This window comes from Haemaphysalis longicornis, unplaced genomic scaffold (assembly GCF_048455015.1).
Source record: "Haemaphysalis longicornis isolate Haplotype H1 unplaced genomic scaffold, Haemaphysalis longicornis Haplotype H1 scaffold_308, whole genome shotgun sequence".
NCBI classification, from domain to species: domain Eukaryota; kingdom Metazoa; phylum Arthropoda; class Arachnida; order Ixodida; family Ixodidae; genus Haemaphysalis; species Haemaphysalis longicornis.
Window position 1 is genome coordinate 67529 of NW_027526339.1, and position 19377 is coordinate 86905.

General features: G+C 44.3%; 1 protein-coding gene across 1 annotated transcript in view; it reads right to left on the reverse strand.

Moving 5' to 3' along the window:
• The window catches only part of LOC144177780 (cytochrome P450 3A41-like), a 55208-nt gene extending 36075 nt beyond the window's left edge, over positions 1-19133 (reverse strand). The window contains exons 1-6 of the mRNA XM_077705351.1: positions 18824-19133; positions 9380-9476; positions 8574-8626; positions 7239-7335; positions 6158-6274; positions 1355-1443 (exon numbers count right to left, since the gene is read on the reverse strand). Coding sequence (XP_077561477.1) covers positions 1355-1443; positions 6158-6274; positions 7239-7335; positions 8574-8626; positions 9380-9476; positions 18824-18891 — 521 coding nt within the window. The 5' untranslated portion in view covers positions 18892-19133. The remainder of the gene's footprint in view (positions 1-1354; positions 1444-6157; positions 6275-7238; positions 7336-8573; positions 8627-9379; positions 9477-18823) is intronic.
• Between the last annotated feature and the right edge of the window lie 244 nt (positions 19134-19377).

Consider the following 19377-nt stretch of genomic DNA (forward strand, 5'->3'; position numbering starts at 1 on the left):
CACACTGCAATAAAGGAAGACCGGCAGCTGCCGAGTAGCGTTGTGTAAACGGTTCGAACAAATTACGTTCTTTCTGTGCCTTGCATGGTCTCCTCAGCAGAGTTCACTCTTACTGGAACCATCACTACCTCAACTTTTCCTCCCTTTCAATAAAGTCAAGGCTAATTCACCCTGACAGAAGTGCACACTTGCTTTGTTTACCCTGACTTCTCCAGGCTCTCCAAATCTGCCGAAAATTCCCCAATATTTTTGGCAGCAGACACCCTGCATGCATTTTTCTACATAGCATCTCTGGGGCTTGATATTTGACTAAGCCACTGTATCTGAATGTTTAAATAATAGAGTTGAACGTTTTCTTTTTACTGAAATAAAATCAACGTTATTTGACCATCGGTCTGTTGGTAAGGAGTGAGACACATGCAAGGGAGTCAAGAGGTGGAAAAAACTACAGTCCTCAAAAATTAACATAAACTAATAGAAACATGGACAGGTTACGAAACGGGTATAATTTTAAGGCATTTGTAAGAAGTACAAGCAGTCACTCAGGCCTTCTTCCTATCTTATGCCTGTGCTACACTGAAACTTTTGACTGACAGTTGAAAGCTCATTTATAAGTGCACCCTATGTGTCTACAATGGGGTACTCGATAGACCATTGGTTCGAAGGCCTTTGGAAGGCCTTTGAAATGCACCTGTAGCACAGGTATTAGTTGTGAAACTAAGGAGTGTCAAAAATTGGGCCTGCTGGTTTATAACTTAAAGAAATTAATACCAGCCAAACAAGACACGAAAACAAGGAATAGGTGAAGAAAGGTTCCCCGTGGTACTGAAAACTAATCTCCTGTAATCCTCTTTGACAGCTATTCATTATTTGAACTGCAGTGTGCATATTAATCCATCAACTGTGCATTTCCCCCAGCAGTACATACGGAGCTGCTGTTTTTTTTATTACCTTCATTCTTTGATAAAAGGAGTCGGAAGACAAGAAGCCAGAATTTAATTTGTAGCCATATTGCACAGCTTCACTCGCGTAACCTTTTCACCACCCTTTAACGTAAATCTATAGCCTTAGTTTATCTATATTGCCTTAAAGAAGGCACACCATGTGTCCTTGGTGGTCGCCTCATGACCTACCCCAATTGAATCGCGGTGGTTTCAACTGCAATTCGATGCTAATTTCATTTCTCAAAAATTTGACTTTCACCTGTTTCCATGTAAATACAAAGCTCCCTTGCATCTTCAGAAGCACTCTGCCCACATTTGCTCTTCATAATTGCCCTACTACCCCCGCTAGTGCACCTTCCAAGTCACGTGCACGGCCATCTTATTCTTGCCACTCTGGCAACTTTGCTCACTGCTTCATGTCAACGTCTTCGTCCTTCTCTGCGGCAGCCTCCAGGTGTTCGCAGGTGGCCTTTACGCAGTCTTGGATTAGAGGGTGCATCTGCGTGCAAAGTTTATCCCCATTGGCATGCGACTGAGAGCAGCATCTACGACCACAACAGAGGGGGCAATCTTGCACGACAATGGGCTCACACCATCGCATACACAGCCACTCTACGTGAAGCTCGGATGTGCACCTATATAGTGACCAGCCGCGGCGGCTCAGTGGCTAAGGCATTATGCTGCTGCGCCCAATGCAGTGGGTTGAATTCCGGCCGCGGCTGCTGCTTTTCTGATGGAGGTGGAAAGCAAAAACACCACTGTGTCGACATTTCAGTGCATGTTAAAGATCCTTGGATGGTCAAAAATTAATCCGGAGACCTCCACTACGGCGCACCTCATAGCCCTGGTGTGGCTTCGGCGCACGTTAAACCGCACAATCGACCTACCAATCAATCAAGTATCTATATAACGTGAACAAACAAACGTGCCTACAAGCACACACAAAGTCATTAAGCATACGCAGAAAAGCATCTCCTGCACGCCATACCTACTGCACCAATTAAAAAAAAATCATCCGAGTCGGAGATTGTTAGCATTTTGGAATTCTCACCTCTATTACATAATTCTAGCTCTCATTTCCGTAGGATCAGAAAAGAGCAATGCTAAAACAAATGGACGAAATGCTCTGCTGGAGAAAACATGATTGGTACACGCCAAATAATGCTGCAGTTTAACATGCTTAGCCCAGCTTTCATGAAAAATCTTTAAGCTGTTCCTTTGAAGGTTAGAAACAGCAACACAGGCAATCCCACTTACAGCATACTTATTCATCACATCATGTCCATAGTTTACAATAAATGTAATAACTGTTTATGGCTTGCCAAAATGCAGTGCGTATCCTGCGGCCCCACTGAGGCAGTTTAGAAGACTGTGGCACAGCACGAAACCCCTCATAAAAAGTCTCTTCGATTTGGCCGGCACTTTCTGCACGAGTTCATGATTAGTTCAGTGCAGGTGCCACTACTGCGGAACTGGCCCTGCCCTTTTCTCGTCTGCTTCTGCCCTTCCTCTCTCGAAAGTTCAGGGAAATCAGAGAATAAAAGAGGCAAGTGCTACACTACCTGAATGAGTTCAGCAAGTGCAATCAAAGATGGTTAAAAACTCCCATTGGCTGCAATGGCCAAGCAACGTACCCACCCAAGTGAACTGGCCAGTTACGATGACAGCAGCCACTAGAAGCTCATGGACCATGTTATGATTTGAGGCCTCATGTCGTCAACCGGTTGCAACACGCAGCTTGACTTAAAACAAGCTTGATTTTGTTTGGCCTGTGGCTCGAACCACCGTTATTGTCCCCTAACAATTAAGGCTCAATATACGCCAAATGACATACCCATTCACGCGAATCGGCCAGTGACTAAGTCAGTGACAGCAATCATCAAAAGACAATACTATAGGATGCCCAGCCTGACACCCTGTACCATATACTATGGGCGTACCAATGTACTCCAGACTTGCTTCCAATTCCCAACCCCACCTTCGAGCAGTGGAGGGCTCCTTTGGCTAGCCCAGACTTGGATATCCAGTTCAACCTGATGAGCCAAGCAAGGACAGCCAGTCGAAGCCAAGGAATCCCGGACTAGGGATGCCTTTCATGGGGCGAGGCCCGTATATCAGCCTGTGCTCGACAAATACAAATATTTCTCTTTCTCTCTCTCGCTCTACCAGTTTCCATTCTGCTGTGACGTCAACATACCCACCCTCATACATACCCACTCAAGGGATTGGCCAGTGACGATGAAAGCTGCCGTGGAAAGCTTACGGTCAACTCAACTTTAATTTGGCTGCGATGTCAACATACCAACCCACAACTCTCACATACCCACCTGGAAGGATTGGTTAGTGAAAGCTCAAACTTATGCTTTCAAAACTTAACAAGGGATGCTACAGGGTTCCGACATCATAAGAGGCAGTTTAATTATGCTGAGCCATAACTTTCTTGCTTGCCTTTTCTTTCACCCTTGTGGCTTTCTTTTGCTGGCTACTAACAGAACACAGTGCAGTCTCATCAGTACATCACTGCGATGTGCTGCAAATAACTTTCTGTGCATGCTTTGGAATGCGATTCGAAGTGGGAATTTGCAAATGCCGGCTACAGTGGCGCATTCCCTCTATCCGAGCTGCACCCTCAATCTACTAAGACAAAAACACTTCTACCTTAATGTTTAGTGCATAATGTAACGATCCTTCCGCACTCATTCAGTACAACCAAGCATTTGTCATAATAACTAAGGCCATTATAGTAAGTGAGCTTGAATGTACCTGCTTGCTTACATGTTGCTGCCTCCTTCATGCCAATACTGGCTGCACGGGCCCCAAATTTTGCTAAAAAAATCTGTGTTAAATTTGAAATGTGAGATAAAATCGACTCCACTGATTGTTTATTAATTTAGCAGCAGTGCCTCCGGATATTGTGTGCACTCATTCCATACGACTATGATTGTGTCACTCACTCGTTCATGTTTTAAATGTACTAGTAGTGTCAGTTTCAGGTTCAATGTGAGTTTGAAAACCCAGGGTTCGAACAGGATTCAAATACAACAATTCGAGGATATTCAAGGACTTTCAAGGCCCTGTCAAGGCATTTTTAAGAGTGCCGGGGAGAACGTGTACCAAACTGTTCTACAACTGTTCTGCTCACACACAAAACATTTGCTACTTCATGTTTCGAAAAATGACCCTGAGAAAAACCTCCGTGGCACAACTCCACCTTCTGGAAGCGGTCAACTTTAATAATAATAATAATAATAATGATAATAATTATTATTATTAATGATAGCAATAACAATGATAGCTTTACAAGATACATGCCATTTTAAACTTTTTTGAGCTCTACAAATGCTCTTAATACACAGTCTCGGATAACGGGGAACATAAATTGATACCTCTTGCCACTGTCCTACCCTACCCTAATGTCGGTTCATGAAAAAGGGGAGGGGGAGGGGGGTTCAACTGACTCTGCCCACCATCACACCTGTCAAAATAGAATATTCCAACAAAGCTTAGGAGCTGGATGCACCGTGTTCTCACATTCACATTCCCAACCTTGCTTATCTGTGCACATTTTTATGTCATTCTGGGGTGCCAGCACCGTTCGTCTTCGAAACATAGTGGGGCTTATGGAATATGGTGGGGCTCAAGAGAGATGCAAAATGAATAGCAGGACGAGGCAATGCAGAAAGCAGCATCCAACACAAGAGGGGGACCTATGTTAACTTCCCCGAGTCTGATGCGGGGCTTTCATTCTGTACGAGCCCTTGCATAAAGCAGCCCACCTGTCCTCCCAAGCTGGTTTGAAATTGAAAAAGCATGTTTTTGATGGGACGTGTGCAGGGCCACAATGACAAGCCATAAAAAGCAGGTCACATATCTGGGCCTCTTCTTTATTGCCCAAAGAATTCAAGGGTTTTCAAGGAGGAGGAGAAAAATTCAAGGCTTTCAAGGCCCTTGAAAACTGAATTTTCGCTTTCAAGGTTTTCGAGGACCTGTCCGAACCCTGATAAACTGAAATTGGAAAAAAAAAAAAAAAAAGGGCAGCCAGATGTGATGTAGGTGATGGATTGAAAGTGGACGCGCCAGTGACAGCGGCAGCTCGCAGCAGGCTTGAAATGCCTGTGGTAGCAATGCAGTTTGTGTTGTTATTTTCACAGAAGAACTTCCACTAACGTTTGCCCAGGCTAATGAAGTTGGGCGCAATTCCGACAACGCGTTGCTATCAACTGAGATGAAGTAGGCTGTCGGACAGTTATTTTTGCATCAGAATAACAGCCAGAGTAGCAATCCTTGGTATTGCTAGTAAAACAGCGGGTCCATATTTACAAACCTACTTGCTCGTACGATATCAAAAAGCAGCTTTGGTTCGCCGGCATCTTGGCTATCATATTGCTCTTTTTGATGGGGACAAACCACGTATGGGCATTGCTGCATTGATCAATCACTAACTATTTTTATGATGTCAACACGTACAAACAGCCTTGTGACTATTGGCCCAGTATTTTTCACCTCACTCCACATCGAGGATCGAATTGTAAAATTGCTTTGGAACCATATGTCAGCTTCCATAGCTAGACGATCCAGTAAATCATGAAACTGTCACCTATCCACCATTCTTTTCTACTTCTACCATAGACGTGTGCAGTTGATAACACTTTACTTTCAAGTAAACTAAATCTAACACTCTAAAAAAGTAGACACTTTATTTCAGGACTGAAAAAAAAAAAATACATCTGCACAAAGATCGGTCATCGTCTTCACGAAGTGCGAAAGCTAACAAAACTGCTCCTCTTCATGGTGAGTTAGGCGCCCTCAGTGGGCGCACTGTCGACAACGGTGTAGCCTCCCCAGCGCTGCACGTAGCTTGGGGAAGGAACTATAGTTTGCTCTGTGCTTAGAAGGCTTAGGATCTTGCCACGGCAATTTCGAGAGCATAAACTACCTATATGAATCAAATTTGGGCAAAGAAAAATTTGAGTGAAGTTGGCCATTAAGTCAGTATCGTAGAGTGAAGGTAGCAAAGCAAATGCCGCAGTTTCTGCAAAAATTACACTGTTTTGCATGCTCCAAGTCCTTTTGCAGCCTCACAACCACCATTTTTAAAGTTCCAATATTCTTTACTTTTTTTTTCTCGACCTGATTCGCATTTCTGAACCGCACCATTTATCTGAGTCCGCTTCCTACAACGGACGTGAAAGAAATTCGTGACAATGCAGTACCTTTCGGAGCTTTCCGGTTGTGAATGCTGGGCTGGAAACTGGCCGAATCTTTCTCCAGAGGTGCACATCAGCCATGACCATCATGTTGTTAAAAATGGGATCACCAAAGTCAAGTTCCTGCAAGGAGCCAAACAATAACATACAAATCATACCCCAATTTTGTTGCCCCGCCACTCTCTTGGATACATGTCGGTTCAGGTCTCAACTGAAGGCTTGAAGCCGAAATTCTCAAACAGCGTTTATATCTAAGCGGTCTAAATTAAACTGTAGCCCTCCACAGTAGTCAATAGCTCGGGTGCTTCGGGACATAGAGTCCAAATTTAATTTTAATCGATGACAGTCGGTTCATCCTCCTTCAGGAGAAAGGAAGGTTTTGCACTTAGCCAATAGAAGCTACAAAAAATGCAGGAGTACGTATTTTACTAAATCATGCTGCAGCCACTACTTAAAACACTGAAAACGTCATTAAACCGTCACGTTGTCCTAGCTATCCAATGAAAAGCATGTTTTGAGCCCATTTTTTTAATTTCTTTTGGCGCCTCAGTGCCTGTAGAGCCCATATGGGCCATCCAGTGCTGAACGTCGATTCATTCTGCCAACCACAAGAGCTGCTTATATTGCTCTAAAAAATGTCCACCCAACACTAAGACGAACCACCCGAATTAAGCAGCTTGTGAACACATTGAAAACAAAGCAGGAATATAATTTTAAAAATCAGTTTATACTGTTAAGAATTACCAATAACCCCAGTCTTGACCGTCTTCAGCTAACTGTATGAGCTTTGAAGCAGGCAGCAACGCATCCTTTTTGCAGTCATGGTCAAACGAAACTCCGTCACGAAAATATGAACCAAAACACACAAACAGCGCAATGTCTTACCATGCAAGGTGGGTAGCTTAATTACAGTAACAATGTTGGGATACGTGGCTTTCCAAATATACCGATAGTACGCCACTATTGGACCTCCGCGAACAGTGTTTTTCAATTTTGTGTGTTCTGCTTCATATTTGCACGTTTGCATTCCATTTCGCCATGAATGTACATACACACAAACACATCCTTTGCCATTGACAGTACTTGCCATTCTGTTCGGCAGCAAGTTGAAGTCCTTGACGAGGACTTGTTTCACCAGGTCGGGTTCCGCAACCATTAGGGAGGGCCTGGTCCCCTCAAAGAACCTTTACAGAATAACAAGAAGATGGCAGTACATATTTAAGGCGTGCACTTTTGAGTTTCCTCCGCATCTTCAATCCACAAGCCGCATTCTCTCATTCACGGTAATGTTGTTTTGAACTTCCATCGATTGTATTAAATAGAGTTGAAGCTCCATTTAGCAAATTTGAAGGGAATAAAAATTATTACGTAGATGGTAAATCGATTTAAAGCAAAATGTAAACTGTGTGCGCCCAACTAAGAAGTCAAAATATGGTTAAAGGAAATCATTGATTGATTGATTGATTGTGGGGTTTAACGCGCCGACGCAACGCAGGCGATGAGGCGCGCCATAGTGGAGGGCTCCGGATTAATTTTGACCACCTGGGGATCTTTAACGTGCGCCGAAATCTTGTACACACGGGCGTTTTTGCTTTTCGCCTCCATCAGAAAAGCGGCCGCCGCGGCCGGGAATCGAACCTGCGACCTCGTGCTCAGCAGCGCAACGCCTTAGCCACTGAGCCACCGCGGCGGGTGGTTAAAGGAAATCAGTAAATCAACTACAAAATCTTGTTTCCAATGAAAAAAAAAAGGAGTCATTATAACAGTAGAAATATACACACCCTGCTTAATTAAATTAGCAAATACATTCACTAGCTAACACAATGGTTACTGATATAAAGGAAAGAATGCAGTTATTCCGTAAACTCTTATCAAATAATACACAAACAGGTGTGTATATGTGTACAAGCAGGAATTCGAAAATTACAAAAACAGTTGTGGCAGAGCTCCGATTGGCTACACTAGAATATCACTTCGCAATATAAAAAGCAAGGAATCCCAAAACTAAAAAAAAAGAAAACCAAAAGGTACCCATTTTAGAACTTGTGCTTAAAAAACATAAAATCATGTTATGAGGTTGTTTTGAAAGCTATTATTTCAAAAGAGCTGGTATTATATTGTCGTCTTTAAAGTGTAAAAAGTTTTTTTTTTTTAGTTTTGGAATACTGAAAGGTTTCTTGATTCAGTAGTTTTTCCCAATCACATCAGAATGACCATGTAATGTCTACTGTTACTGATCGACCACCCCAAAGTGTTATACGTCAGCCGTACATTCTACGGTAAGCTTCTGCTTTCATACTAACTTTCAACACCTCAAAATATTTTTTCGCATTCTGACATTTTACTTTTCTTTTTTATAACCTATAAATCAATGCTGACATAACTTTTCTGAAAAGCGATTTGTAAAAGCAACACCGCTCACCCAGACAGCCGTCCATACTTTTGGTACCTCACTCGGTCCTCGAAGCACATGTGCTGCATGTTAGAAAAAGTAAGAGCAAAATATGTTTCCCTACAAGCAGTTTCGGAAAAAAAAAATGTCAAAGCATCTATGTCGGCCGAAAATTGGCACAACAAACACATTTGCTTTTTTGTCAGCAGGAATGCAAGACTAATAGTGCAAATAAAGTTTGAAGTATCAGTCTTATTTAATTGTTAGTACCATTATTAGTATAGTAAAGTGTAACATGCACCTGGCACGGAGACAAAAATACGACATCCAAAGTGGCATTAGAGCTTAACCGGTTGCATAAAACTTCAGAGTGGTGATTGTGGAAGTTTGGCGCAACCATCTTTAAATCATAGAAAAAAAAGATGGCATAAGCTGGTACAAAGAGATAACGAGATTTCACACCATGTGCCAAAAATTATTCGCAAGCAAAAAACACTGTCAAATTTTTAAAAATCTGCCGAGCATAGGCCTTCTTAGAAAGGCATATTTCTTTTTAGCCGAGCACTTTTGCCCCTTAATAGAGCACATACAAAATGGTTGTAAAAGATTTATCCACATCATCTTGACAGGTCCACACTTCGACTAAATGACACTCGTTTAGGTGCGAAGATCAAATTACTTATGCAAATTGTATCTCATTTCCTGAGCCCTTTGAAAATTAAATAAAAAGTGCGTCAGGCTATCCTCAGTGAGCAGAGGGTTGTGCTATCAACTAATAACAATTAGAGCATTTGCTTGTTACACACCAAATTTATGCCAAAGTAAGTTTGGTTTACCTTTGACCATATGTTCTTTAATGAACGGGTCAGGACTGAAAGGCTCTCATGTGGAACATTCTGGTTTTTCCAGTAATTCCGGTTCCTCGCCACATACCTACAGGAGCAGCAAAGAACACGCATACACACTTTTACAAACGCTGAAAGGTTAAGATTGCGACACGAATACCACTAGCGTAGCTTTCAAAATTAGCACAGGGATGAGACACATATCTGAGCAACTTGGAGGACTGACGGCACTATTGTTGAGTCTCGAGTACTAGAGATAGCTTGCAGTGACATCGCGTGCCTGTTATGATTAGCAGACTGCGTGCACAATGAAAGGCAGTGTGCTTATCTGATGTTGTTATCTTATTTGGCAAAGCTGGCAGCGTTTTCCCAGAATTGGCAGTGGTGATAACATGTCTGTAATGCATGGATTTTCATCATTGCGCTGTGTCACGCGTCCCTCAGCCAGCTTTCACCCCGCGTGAAAGACGAAAATTAATGTCACACTATGCTGTTCTCACTCATACAACAATACACTGGAGAAAATAACCCACTCCAGAAAAAAAATTACGCGAGAGACAGAGCTTTGCTTGTATTCGCAATCACCAGAAAGCCCACATTTGCAATGAAGCTGCGGGACTGAGCTGCTTCAGAGAAGTTTGTGCCGACAGTGAACAGTCTAATAATTGGATGTTTTCAGCAGCACGAAACCGCATTTTTGCAGCTTCTCAGAATTAAAGCATATGGCCTCAACCTTTCTTCTAGGCTACTTTACACCAGCTTTACACATAACTATTACAATGCATGACAGTGAAATCTCAGAAAGACGAAAATTTAGTGTCATTTCACTTCACCAACAACTGCTCGTTGCTAGCACACCTGCTTGATCATATCAAGGGGCTAAGACAAAGTCAAATAACGAAAGACGAGAACAAGACACACAGAAGACAGGTGAAATCCTTAAAGGGGCCATGCAGACAAAATGCAAGCTTGGTTCATTGGAAAGATTGCTTTGTTAAGATCGTACTGACACCACCTTACCGCACACTTCGCTCAAATAAGCTATATAATTAGGAAAAAAGGGAATGGCCATGCGACCCCCTAACTCATTTCCCGCAACAGCACCTACGATGTCGTATGCCCAGCTGTGCGACAGGACGAGGCCGGCAAAAGCAAATGCAAATTAGGCAGGGCCTATAGGTTTGCCGAACGAGCTATTTGCGCTTAAATTTAGGGCACATTTTTTTTATAGCAGTAAGAATTGTGGGCTGAACAATTAGAGTTATGAACAAACACGTAAACATCGGAGCAGTTAGTGTGCCACTTCGCCGACTGACACTGCCTAACACAGCCATCAAATGCGTCGGACGTGTCTGACACAACACTGACCAACTGACATAAGAGGCACGATCACTTACATAACCACGTTTGTCGAGTCATAGCTTACATTTTAAGAAACGATTAGTATGACCCCTAGCAAAAATACGACAGGTATAGAAGTCCAACGAGAAAAAGTGTGAACACTGGCACTTCAGCGGTATTCCAGCGCCATCTATGAAAGTGGGCGGTAAACAAGATAACCAAACTGCCGTATGTGAGATGGTAGTAGCCCTGGTCAGCAGACTATCTTTAGTTTTAAGGCCCAGCTCCGGATACGTCAATGTCGACGTCACGAAAACACGATTCAGTGGGAGAATTGAAATTTCGGCTTAAAACGTTTAATCCCTCAGTGAATAAAGCATCGCTTGCTGCCAAAAAAGCGCTGAGGGCACTACAAAACACTAAATCTTTCGAATAAAATGAACTTGTATTTCGTCTGCATGACCAAATTCTGCAAAGAAACTGCCGTTGTCCGGTCAAGAGAATGGCTGCCACTGTAAAATGTAGATAAATAAAAACACATGCATGATGCGGTGAGAGTTGAACACTGGTCTCCTCAAAAGCAGCCTGACAATCCACAAAAGTGCTATTTTTGTTTTTTTGCACTCTACTACTGCTCGGCACGTTGCAAGCGTTAGAACAAAAATTGTCGTTGTCCCTTTCTTTGCCGCCCATACCCACTTGGGGGATTTGTCAGGAAGCAGGAGCTTTGAGGGACTAATGTGACCGCTTCACAGAACTATGATTGATTGATTGTGGGGTTTAACGCGCCTACGCAACGCAGCCAATGAGGCGCGCCGTAGTGGAGGGCTCCAGATAAATTTTGACCACCTGAGGATCTTTAACGTGCACCGAAATCTCGAACACACAGGCGTTTTCGCTTTTCACCTCTACCAAAAAAGCGGCCGCCGTGGCCGGGAATCGAGCACGCGACCTCGTGCTCAGCAGCACAATGGCTTAGCCACTGAGCCACCGCGGCGGGTCACAAAACTATGAATTTCAAGCTGCAAAAGCTGTAGAACAGTGCACGTCTCTTTGACACCTGAATGTGACGATCCATGTGTACAATAGGTGTGTACAAGTTGTGCAGAACCGCGATTCTAGGAAAGCTGTGGGATGCACCCGTCGTCTCGTGCTGCTCTCCTAAGACGAAGAACCAAAAGCAATGAAATATACGCAAATATGATGTGCAGCAAAGAAGTTACGCCGTTGCAAACGAAGAGGTTGATATCGCCTTCAAAGCACGTAAGCAGACTTAAGGGCCACAAGGAACTTTTTTTGTGTGTTGGCTCCTAAGCTGTGCCTGCCTCTAACCCCTCAAAAGAACTGCTTCACCACATCAAGCCACTAATACCATCATCTAATTGTTAAACAAAATGCAAGACACAATGCGAAGGAACAATCTATGACCTTTGACTGAGCACATTATGCACGAATGGCCTAGCAATGCAAAAATAGGTATATACTGAGAAAAGGCATACTTGAACAAAAGCCGAATGTAGTACTATGCAGCTCATGTTTTGGGAAACAGCGCAACAGAGAGCCAGGCTTGTGTGCAGTGTACTCGACCTGGCCATTTTCAGTCCACTAACCAAATGAAAACTCCTCCACCCTCAAAGGAGGCAATTCAAAACTGAAAATTCAACTAGTAATGGGCTCTATTTCGGTCTGCAGGGGTAACAATGGACCTTTTTCCAGCAGTGCTCTGCACATGCGCTACTCTTGCTCCCAGCGATCGATCCGCCACTATTGGGGGACAAAATGTAAACGAAACGACGCCATATTGGATCAGCCAGTTGTGAACTCCGAGCCAGCTAAGTGCTGCTCTGTTTTCTGCGCCTTGAAAGCGGCCGACGGGTGGGTGCTACAGCTGCCGTTGAAAAATTTCTCTGCCACCAAAACCATGCGTGGTGCCTGGGATTGCTTAGGGTTCTCGGGCCCAGTCAAGCTGTTCATACTCAGCTTTTAGCCCGTGAACCCTTCCAGAATGTTGTTGTTGTTTTTTCTGGAAAAATAAAAATTGAATTGAAATTGAATTGAAAACTGGGCGAGTCACGCGGAAAAAAAGGGGGCGTGTTCTTCTATGATCCCCCAAGTGTGGTGGGCAGCCCACACAAGGGAACGATGCTACTAAAAAAAGGAATGTCACGGCCTGACTCGACTCTCCTCCCCCCGTGGTCCCTTTACGGCCTTCGCGTTGGGGCGTCTTGCTGCCTGCTGCTGCAAGTGGGGGGTGGCGCTGCTAGGTCACCATTGCTCCGCCGCCACCAAGCACGTTCACAGGCGCAGTGTGTGTGCCTCAGTGCCGATTACTGCCACATGTGTGACAATTTGTGACGCGGAAAGTGCATGGCTGCCCATCCTCCGATGAACATGCTGCCATGCACTGCTGTCCAGTAAGCTGCCGGCATCTAACCTAGCAACGTTGGCCAGCACTCATTGCTGTGAAAACTAATGGTGGCACCATGAAAACATGTCCTGAAGATTGGCCACATTGTAGAGAAATGGCTTCGTCCTCTGCAGGTTCAATGCGCCGACCTAAAATCGGCACATTCACATAGTGAGTGCCTTATGGTAGTGCTGTTGTCTTCGAACAAGCTAGCATTATTTGGTCACTTGAAGCCTCAACGTTGAACTGCTTGCTATCCACTCAACAATCCGATTTACAATTTGTCGACAAGGATTGCCAGCCTGCGTCTAAATATCCTCGCCTCAGCAATTTTTTTGAGAAATCAACCGGAAAAATTCATGCACCGGGGTAGGAGCCCAGCTCACAAGGAATATCTATTTTTTAAATCTTTAAATGACAGATGGGAACATTATAGTTCCAGCAAACTGCTCAACTACACCTTTGTATTTTTTCTAACCCGTTTCATTTTTAAGGATGCATGTTTCATACTTAGTTGCCTGATGGACTGTATTGTGCAGATTAGGGCGGACTTCTGGGAAAGTTTGCATTGCATCGTAGGTCTACCATGCGGTCATGAATACGTAGGGAAGACATCGCGATGCTTGAACTTGCACTTGCGCAAGCATCTGCAGGACGTGAAGAATGGACACACTGCAGCTCAGTGCACTTTGCCAGAAATGCAAATGCATGCCTCTCTTTAACAAGACTGTAGGGATAGCAAAGCGTAAAAACGAGCTCACAAGAGAAACCATTGGGATGTTTTAGATGGCTCGTTTTGGTCACACTCGCATAATATGCCGTCATTGGGTTTATCGGCCAAATAAATTGCGTACCTTGCCCCTGAATAATTTCAATTTCAAACAGCCGCACCCTGCATTCTCTGTCTGTTTTTGTGTGTGACACCGGGTGTCACACAATTGTCAGTTGTTGCCTAGTCGTCATCTGTACATAAGAACACGAGCTGTGCCAAAAATTATCGTCATGTCATCGCCTGACATATACGCTGTGAAATCTTTTTTTTTTATGTGCACATTTTTTGTGTAATGTATGAGCGTTTTTATGAATAAATGCTGATTAATTGATTATGGGGTTTAACGCACCAACGCTACACAGGCAGTGAGGCGCGCCAAGGTAAATATAAATGGTAGCGAAGCTTCGGGCGAAAAGCGGTTCAGAACCTATTACCAGCGACATCAGCATGGGGGCTTATGGGAGTGGCGATTGAAGCGCGACTAGGTGAGGAGGGAACAAACACGAGTAGCAAAAAACCAAGTTTTGTTCACAATAAAACAATATTTATATTTTACGAACGATATTTATTTCTGAATCACATTTATTTAGGCACAGTGTGTAAATAATTTATGAAAATGCTGTTCATTCTCAAAAACCTTTTTTGTAGCGCCCTCTGAAGAATTGCACGTCATTGCTCTGTGATGCAGTCCGTGTAGTGTTCGGTAAGGCGCTCCGAAAGTTCGTCTGCTGGGAAACGCCCCTCGCGTGTTTTGGTGGTGCGCATTTGCATTCGTTTTTCCTTGTTAATTTGGTGTGCACTTAATTTTTGCTGTGCGTGGAGTTGCGAGGTGCGTTGGATCGTCGGTGAACACGTTTAGTACCGTGCCCGGTGGGCACGGTGAACTACGGGTCGATGCTGCCAACGGTTGGAGCGGAGCGCTTTCCTCGGTACCTACGGAAACAATGTGCTGTAAAAGGTTGCAACAGCAACTTGCGTACGCCTGGCGTTTTACTGCACCATTTTCCTCTCATTTCCTCATGTAACGCGAAACTATAGTAAATACGTGCACGGGGGTTGTGTAAGGGGACGTGGTGGTGCTTCGAAAAAAAATTGGGCCCATCTCCCCGCGAGGGGGACTCGAGTAAATGCGTCGCATAGGGGGTGGGTGTATTGCGTTAACGTTTAGAGTTTGGGGAGTTGGTGGTAGTGAATGCGTTGTATCAGCAGCTTCTTGACGTAGTTTGAATGAGTCAAGGATATAAGGCGCGTTCGTAGCCTCCCATTCTGTGTCGGCTTTGTGGCGCAGTGGGTAGAGCACCATGTACATTGCGTTCCGCCCGCAGGGTCGAGGGATCGAAACCAGGCGCCGGATAGTATTTTTTTTTATATAGTGTAGGGGGAGGGGTGCGGACTACGACTACGGACGTCAACGCGGGTGACATCGTGAGTTACTGAAATGCTCTGCATTTAAAAAATGGGTCTAAAGCTTACTAAAAATTACTCTAGGACTTCTCAGCGTAGTACCACTCGAATTTAAACGAGTCGCTTGAACTGTTGCATTACAATGCTTAAAGGGCTCGTTGCTTCCCGCACTTGTATGCGCAAGCATTATTTCCATCGCAGTACTGTGGTGTGCTGCTCCGTGCTGCGCTGCTGCCAAATCTTTCCTGCTATGTGCTTTTACATACTGCCGTCGCTTTCGTTTGAATCGATCCATTTTTCCTCTCTTTACTTATCTGTTGCGACACTTGCCTAATAATGCAACCAGGAAATTGCAGGCGTGAATGCTGAGTGAACTTCTGTAGAAACCCATGTCTACTTGATAAGACTCCGGGACAGCTGCGGTGTGCTCGCTGCACTTTCGTGAATCGGCATTCCTGCGGCCCGGTTTTCTGCATCAAGATGCAGTGCCTAGTTCTTTTCTCTTGTTTCTAAGTAGTTCTGCTGTTGACGCTTTCATTGCTCATAATGCGATGCGTTACGGGTAAAGTCAATTTTTCGGCGCGTGAGGAAAATCATAATGCAGGTAGTGCCCACGAACATTTTGTACTTATACAATACGTGCTGATTTTGTGCAGTGTGGTAAATTTGTTTTATGTTTATCCTGGAATAAAATTCAAATGTCTTCATTGTAGCATGAATATGCATTATTTTTTCTCTTAGAAATGAAGTACACAAACTGAGCAAGCATTATATAACCTTGATCTATACTTAAAGGAGCCATGAAGACAAAATATAAGTTGGGTTTATTAGAAAGACTACTTAGTCCCGATAACAATGATGCCAATATCATCGCAATCTTCGAACAAATAACGGAGATATTAAAGAAAACGTGTGAAGCAGTGGCGACCCCCTAGCGAATTTCCCGCAACTTTTCTATGACGTCACGGAACCTTGTTTGTGCGATTGGCGGCCACCTAACTGACCTGTCGCGATGACACATGACTGAACATCTGTAATGGGGCCTCTAGTTTCATTTGACCGCATCACTTGAATGATAACATGCAGTTAACGCACTGAAAATTGTGTTTTATTGTTGGCCCGTATGACGTCATTCTTGCTCATAACACGTCACTGTGGCGCAAAATTTGAAATTTTTTAAATACTTCTTGCTTTTTTTTCGTTAAAAAACATCTTTTGGGGCTGTGATGGAGCTGAGTGAGATTCTGAATCCTAGTTCTTTCAAATTACACGAAGTTGTATTTTCTCTTCATGGCTCCTTTAAGGCACGCACGCAACCTGCGTATGTGCAACGCAATTAAACCCAGCAGTGGCGTTGGTAGAAATTGGTATCGGGTTAAGCAGTGGGCACGTTTTTTATATGAAAGGCGGGCCGGGGAGAGTGGTCAAGTGTCATTTTGTGCTCTGTATCCCAAGGCAGAAAAAAAATTACGGTCGGGGGGGGGGATGTACGTTTGCCACCACTGCAATCCAAATAAATAACTGATTGCTTTTATACTTGCAGTGGAAGGCATGAATACAGAATAAAGGTTCAGAGAAGATGCAAGATGTTTTTATAAACACCGAGGCGAATCATACGACATTATGCTAAAGTACGTTCCTCTAGTCACGAGTATAAGCTGGCGTTGACTTGAAGCCCACGCGCCAAGGGCTCGCCAACTTGCGTCAGATGGCAATGACATGCGCCCTCAGCGATCAGAGGCCTGCTAAGGCTATTTTGAAGTCAAATTTTCCCGCTAATGCCACCAAAATGACGTCACTTTCTGACCGGATCTTGCGTCACATCCTGTTTATTTTTTGTTCCGCCGGAAGTGTTCCCTCCTCACACAGATGGCACTAAGCCCCATGAGCAGCTTAAGAGGCGCCATTTTCTGAACGTATGGGCTTCTATAGAAGCTTCGCTACCAGTTATATATAACTTGGGCGCGCCATAGTGGAGGGCTCCGGATTAATTTTGACCACCCGGGTATCTCTAACGTGCACCGAAATCTCAGACTCACGGGCATTGTCGCTTTTTGCCTCCACCAGCAAAGCAGCCGGGAATCGAATTCACGTCCTTGGGCTACAAATAAATGCCAGTTGGGAGAAGCGCTAGTCCCTGTTGTCACCCTTCGTCCTTGGTGTAATTTTTGGCGTTTTACATGTCTACATTAGGCAGTTGTTGTGGGGTTTGTGGCTTTTTTTATTCATGTATAGTCATACGGGACATGCTTCTTTCCGGAAAGTGTGTAAAGCTTGGCATAAAATAAAAATTTGTGTCCCACGGTGGAATGGTGCAAGCGAATATACATACGCGAACAAATTTTGCTCTTATCTTATAGCGTAAACAACTGCCAGGCATATATCTCGTTTATATAACACAACAAAATTTGGGCCATATCAGTTACACCAAGTGCCCCGTTTCATGCGTAAATGCCACCGCGAAAGCTCACTGGTTACGTTTCAATGCTCAAGCTGCGCTTCCTCTTGCCTTGTGTGGAGACGCGGAGCTTGCGGTGACGTGGTGCTGCCCTCGTGAGGTCGGCCCCCCAACTACGCGTCAGAAAAAAATCCCATACGCCAAGCCGGTATTGCAAAGGCCATAAAGGGCGCGCAGGAGGAGGAGAGTCGAGTCCAGCCATGGTATAGTTGACATAATCTAAGCCGAGGGTCAGTATTTCAAGTATTCAACCAAATCTGTACCCAAATTTTTGTTAAAACAGGCGAAAAGATGTTACTGTAGAGACTAATTTTTTAAACACAAAAACAACTTCCTCAACAGATAGATATACGCCATACAATCGTGTGAACAATGGAATGTACCTGAATATCTGGCCTACTCACAAGGCCAATGCTTTTAACGATGCAGTTTTTTTACGCTTACAAAATGAAAACCCTAAGGCAATTGGTATATATTGTTGCAAGCCTAGTGCAGGAACATTCGAAGTTCCTGAAAGCCCTCTGCAAACGCTGAAGAACACTTCCAGCCATCAGTTGAATGCCAAGCAGACGACAGAATACGACTCCAGGGCAAGTTTAGACGTTCCCAGGGCAAGATCGGACTTCCCCCATGAATCAGAACGGGCCCATACGTGATGCGCGCGTTTTCCACCCTCTCCTTTTCTTTTTTTTCATTCTATTTCCTTGGGCGCTCGATCGAAAGAAAAATGAACTCTGCAGTAACACCCGATGGGCCTTCCCTTCTTTTTCCATTTCTTTTGTCTTTGCCTTGTTGACAATATGTTCAATTATTTGCAGGTCGTGCAGCACGAGAAATTGATTTGCGCCGACCACATGAGAAATGAAGTGAACGCGCAATGAAGTGCTGCGCTGAGTGGCGATCGAGTAACTTTCTTGCAACTACTGTCAACTACTGCGGGCAGTTCTCAAGGGGACAATTATAAATGCTTATTGGCGTAGAACCACGTTAAACTAACGTAGCACACCACTTGCTTGTACAAGAACTGGGGAATTCCAGACATGAATTACTTACAGGTAGAGCAGCACGCAGGCTGAAACTGCGAGGACGATCCAGTCCGCCGCGCCAAAGAAAAGCGCCATCGTGCCGACGGCTTGTCCGTCAGGTAACTGCGCAAACGCTTTGCGTGTCCGAGAGATGCAGATCGATCAGGCCGCTTTGCACTATCTGCCTTTCGTCAAGCAAACAGTCCACCAACGCTAAACAAGCACAGTCACGGGGTACCCGCACAACCGCAAGCTCCAAGCGTCGTCGTCTTGTAAACTTCAGAACGCATATGAACATGCGGCACAGCGGTACACGCAGTACACGTGGGTTGCTAGTGTGCCAGGTCTGTCCGGTCGCAAAACAAGGGATTCTCCTGGTGGTTGTGGCGCATGGGAGCGCTACAAAACGCTGGCGGTATGACCATTAAATCATCATCATCATCATCGTTTAGAGCTACTAAAAGCTACGCTACTGGCTCTAATGGCGTTTTGAAGCGATGGGAGTTTAAAACAGATGGAAGGGGGAGTTGGGGGGAGGCAATTTTATTAGGTTGGCTAGGAGTAGGGTAAGTACGTGGAATA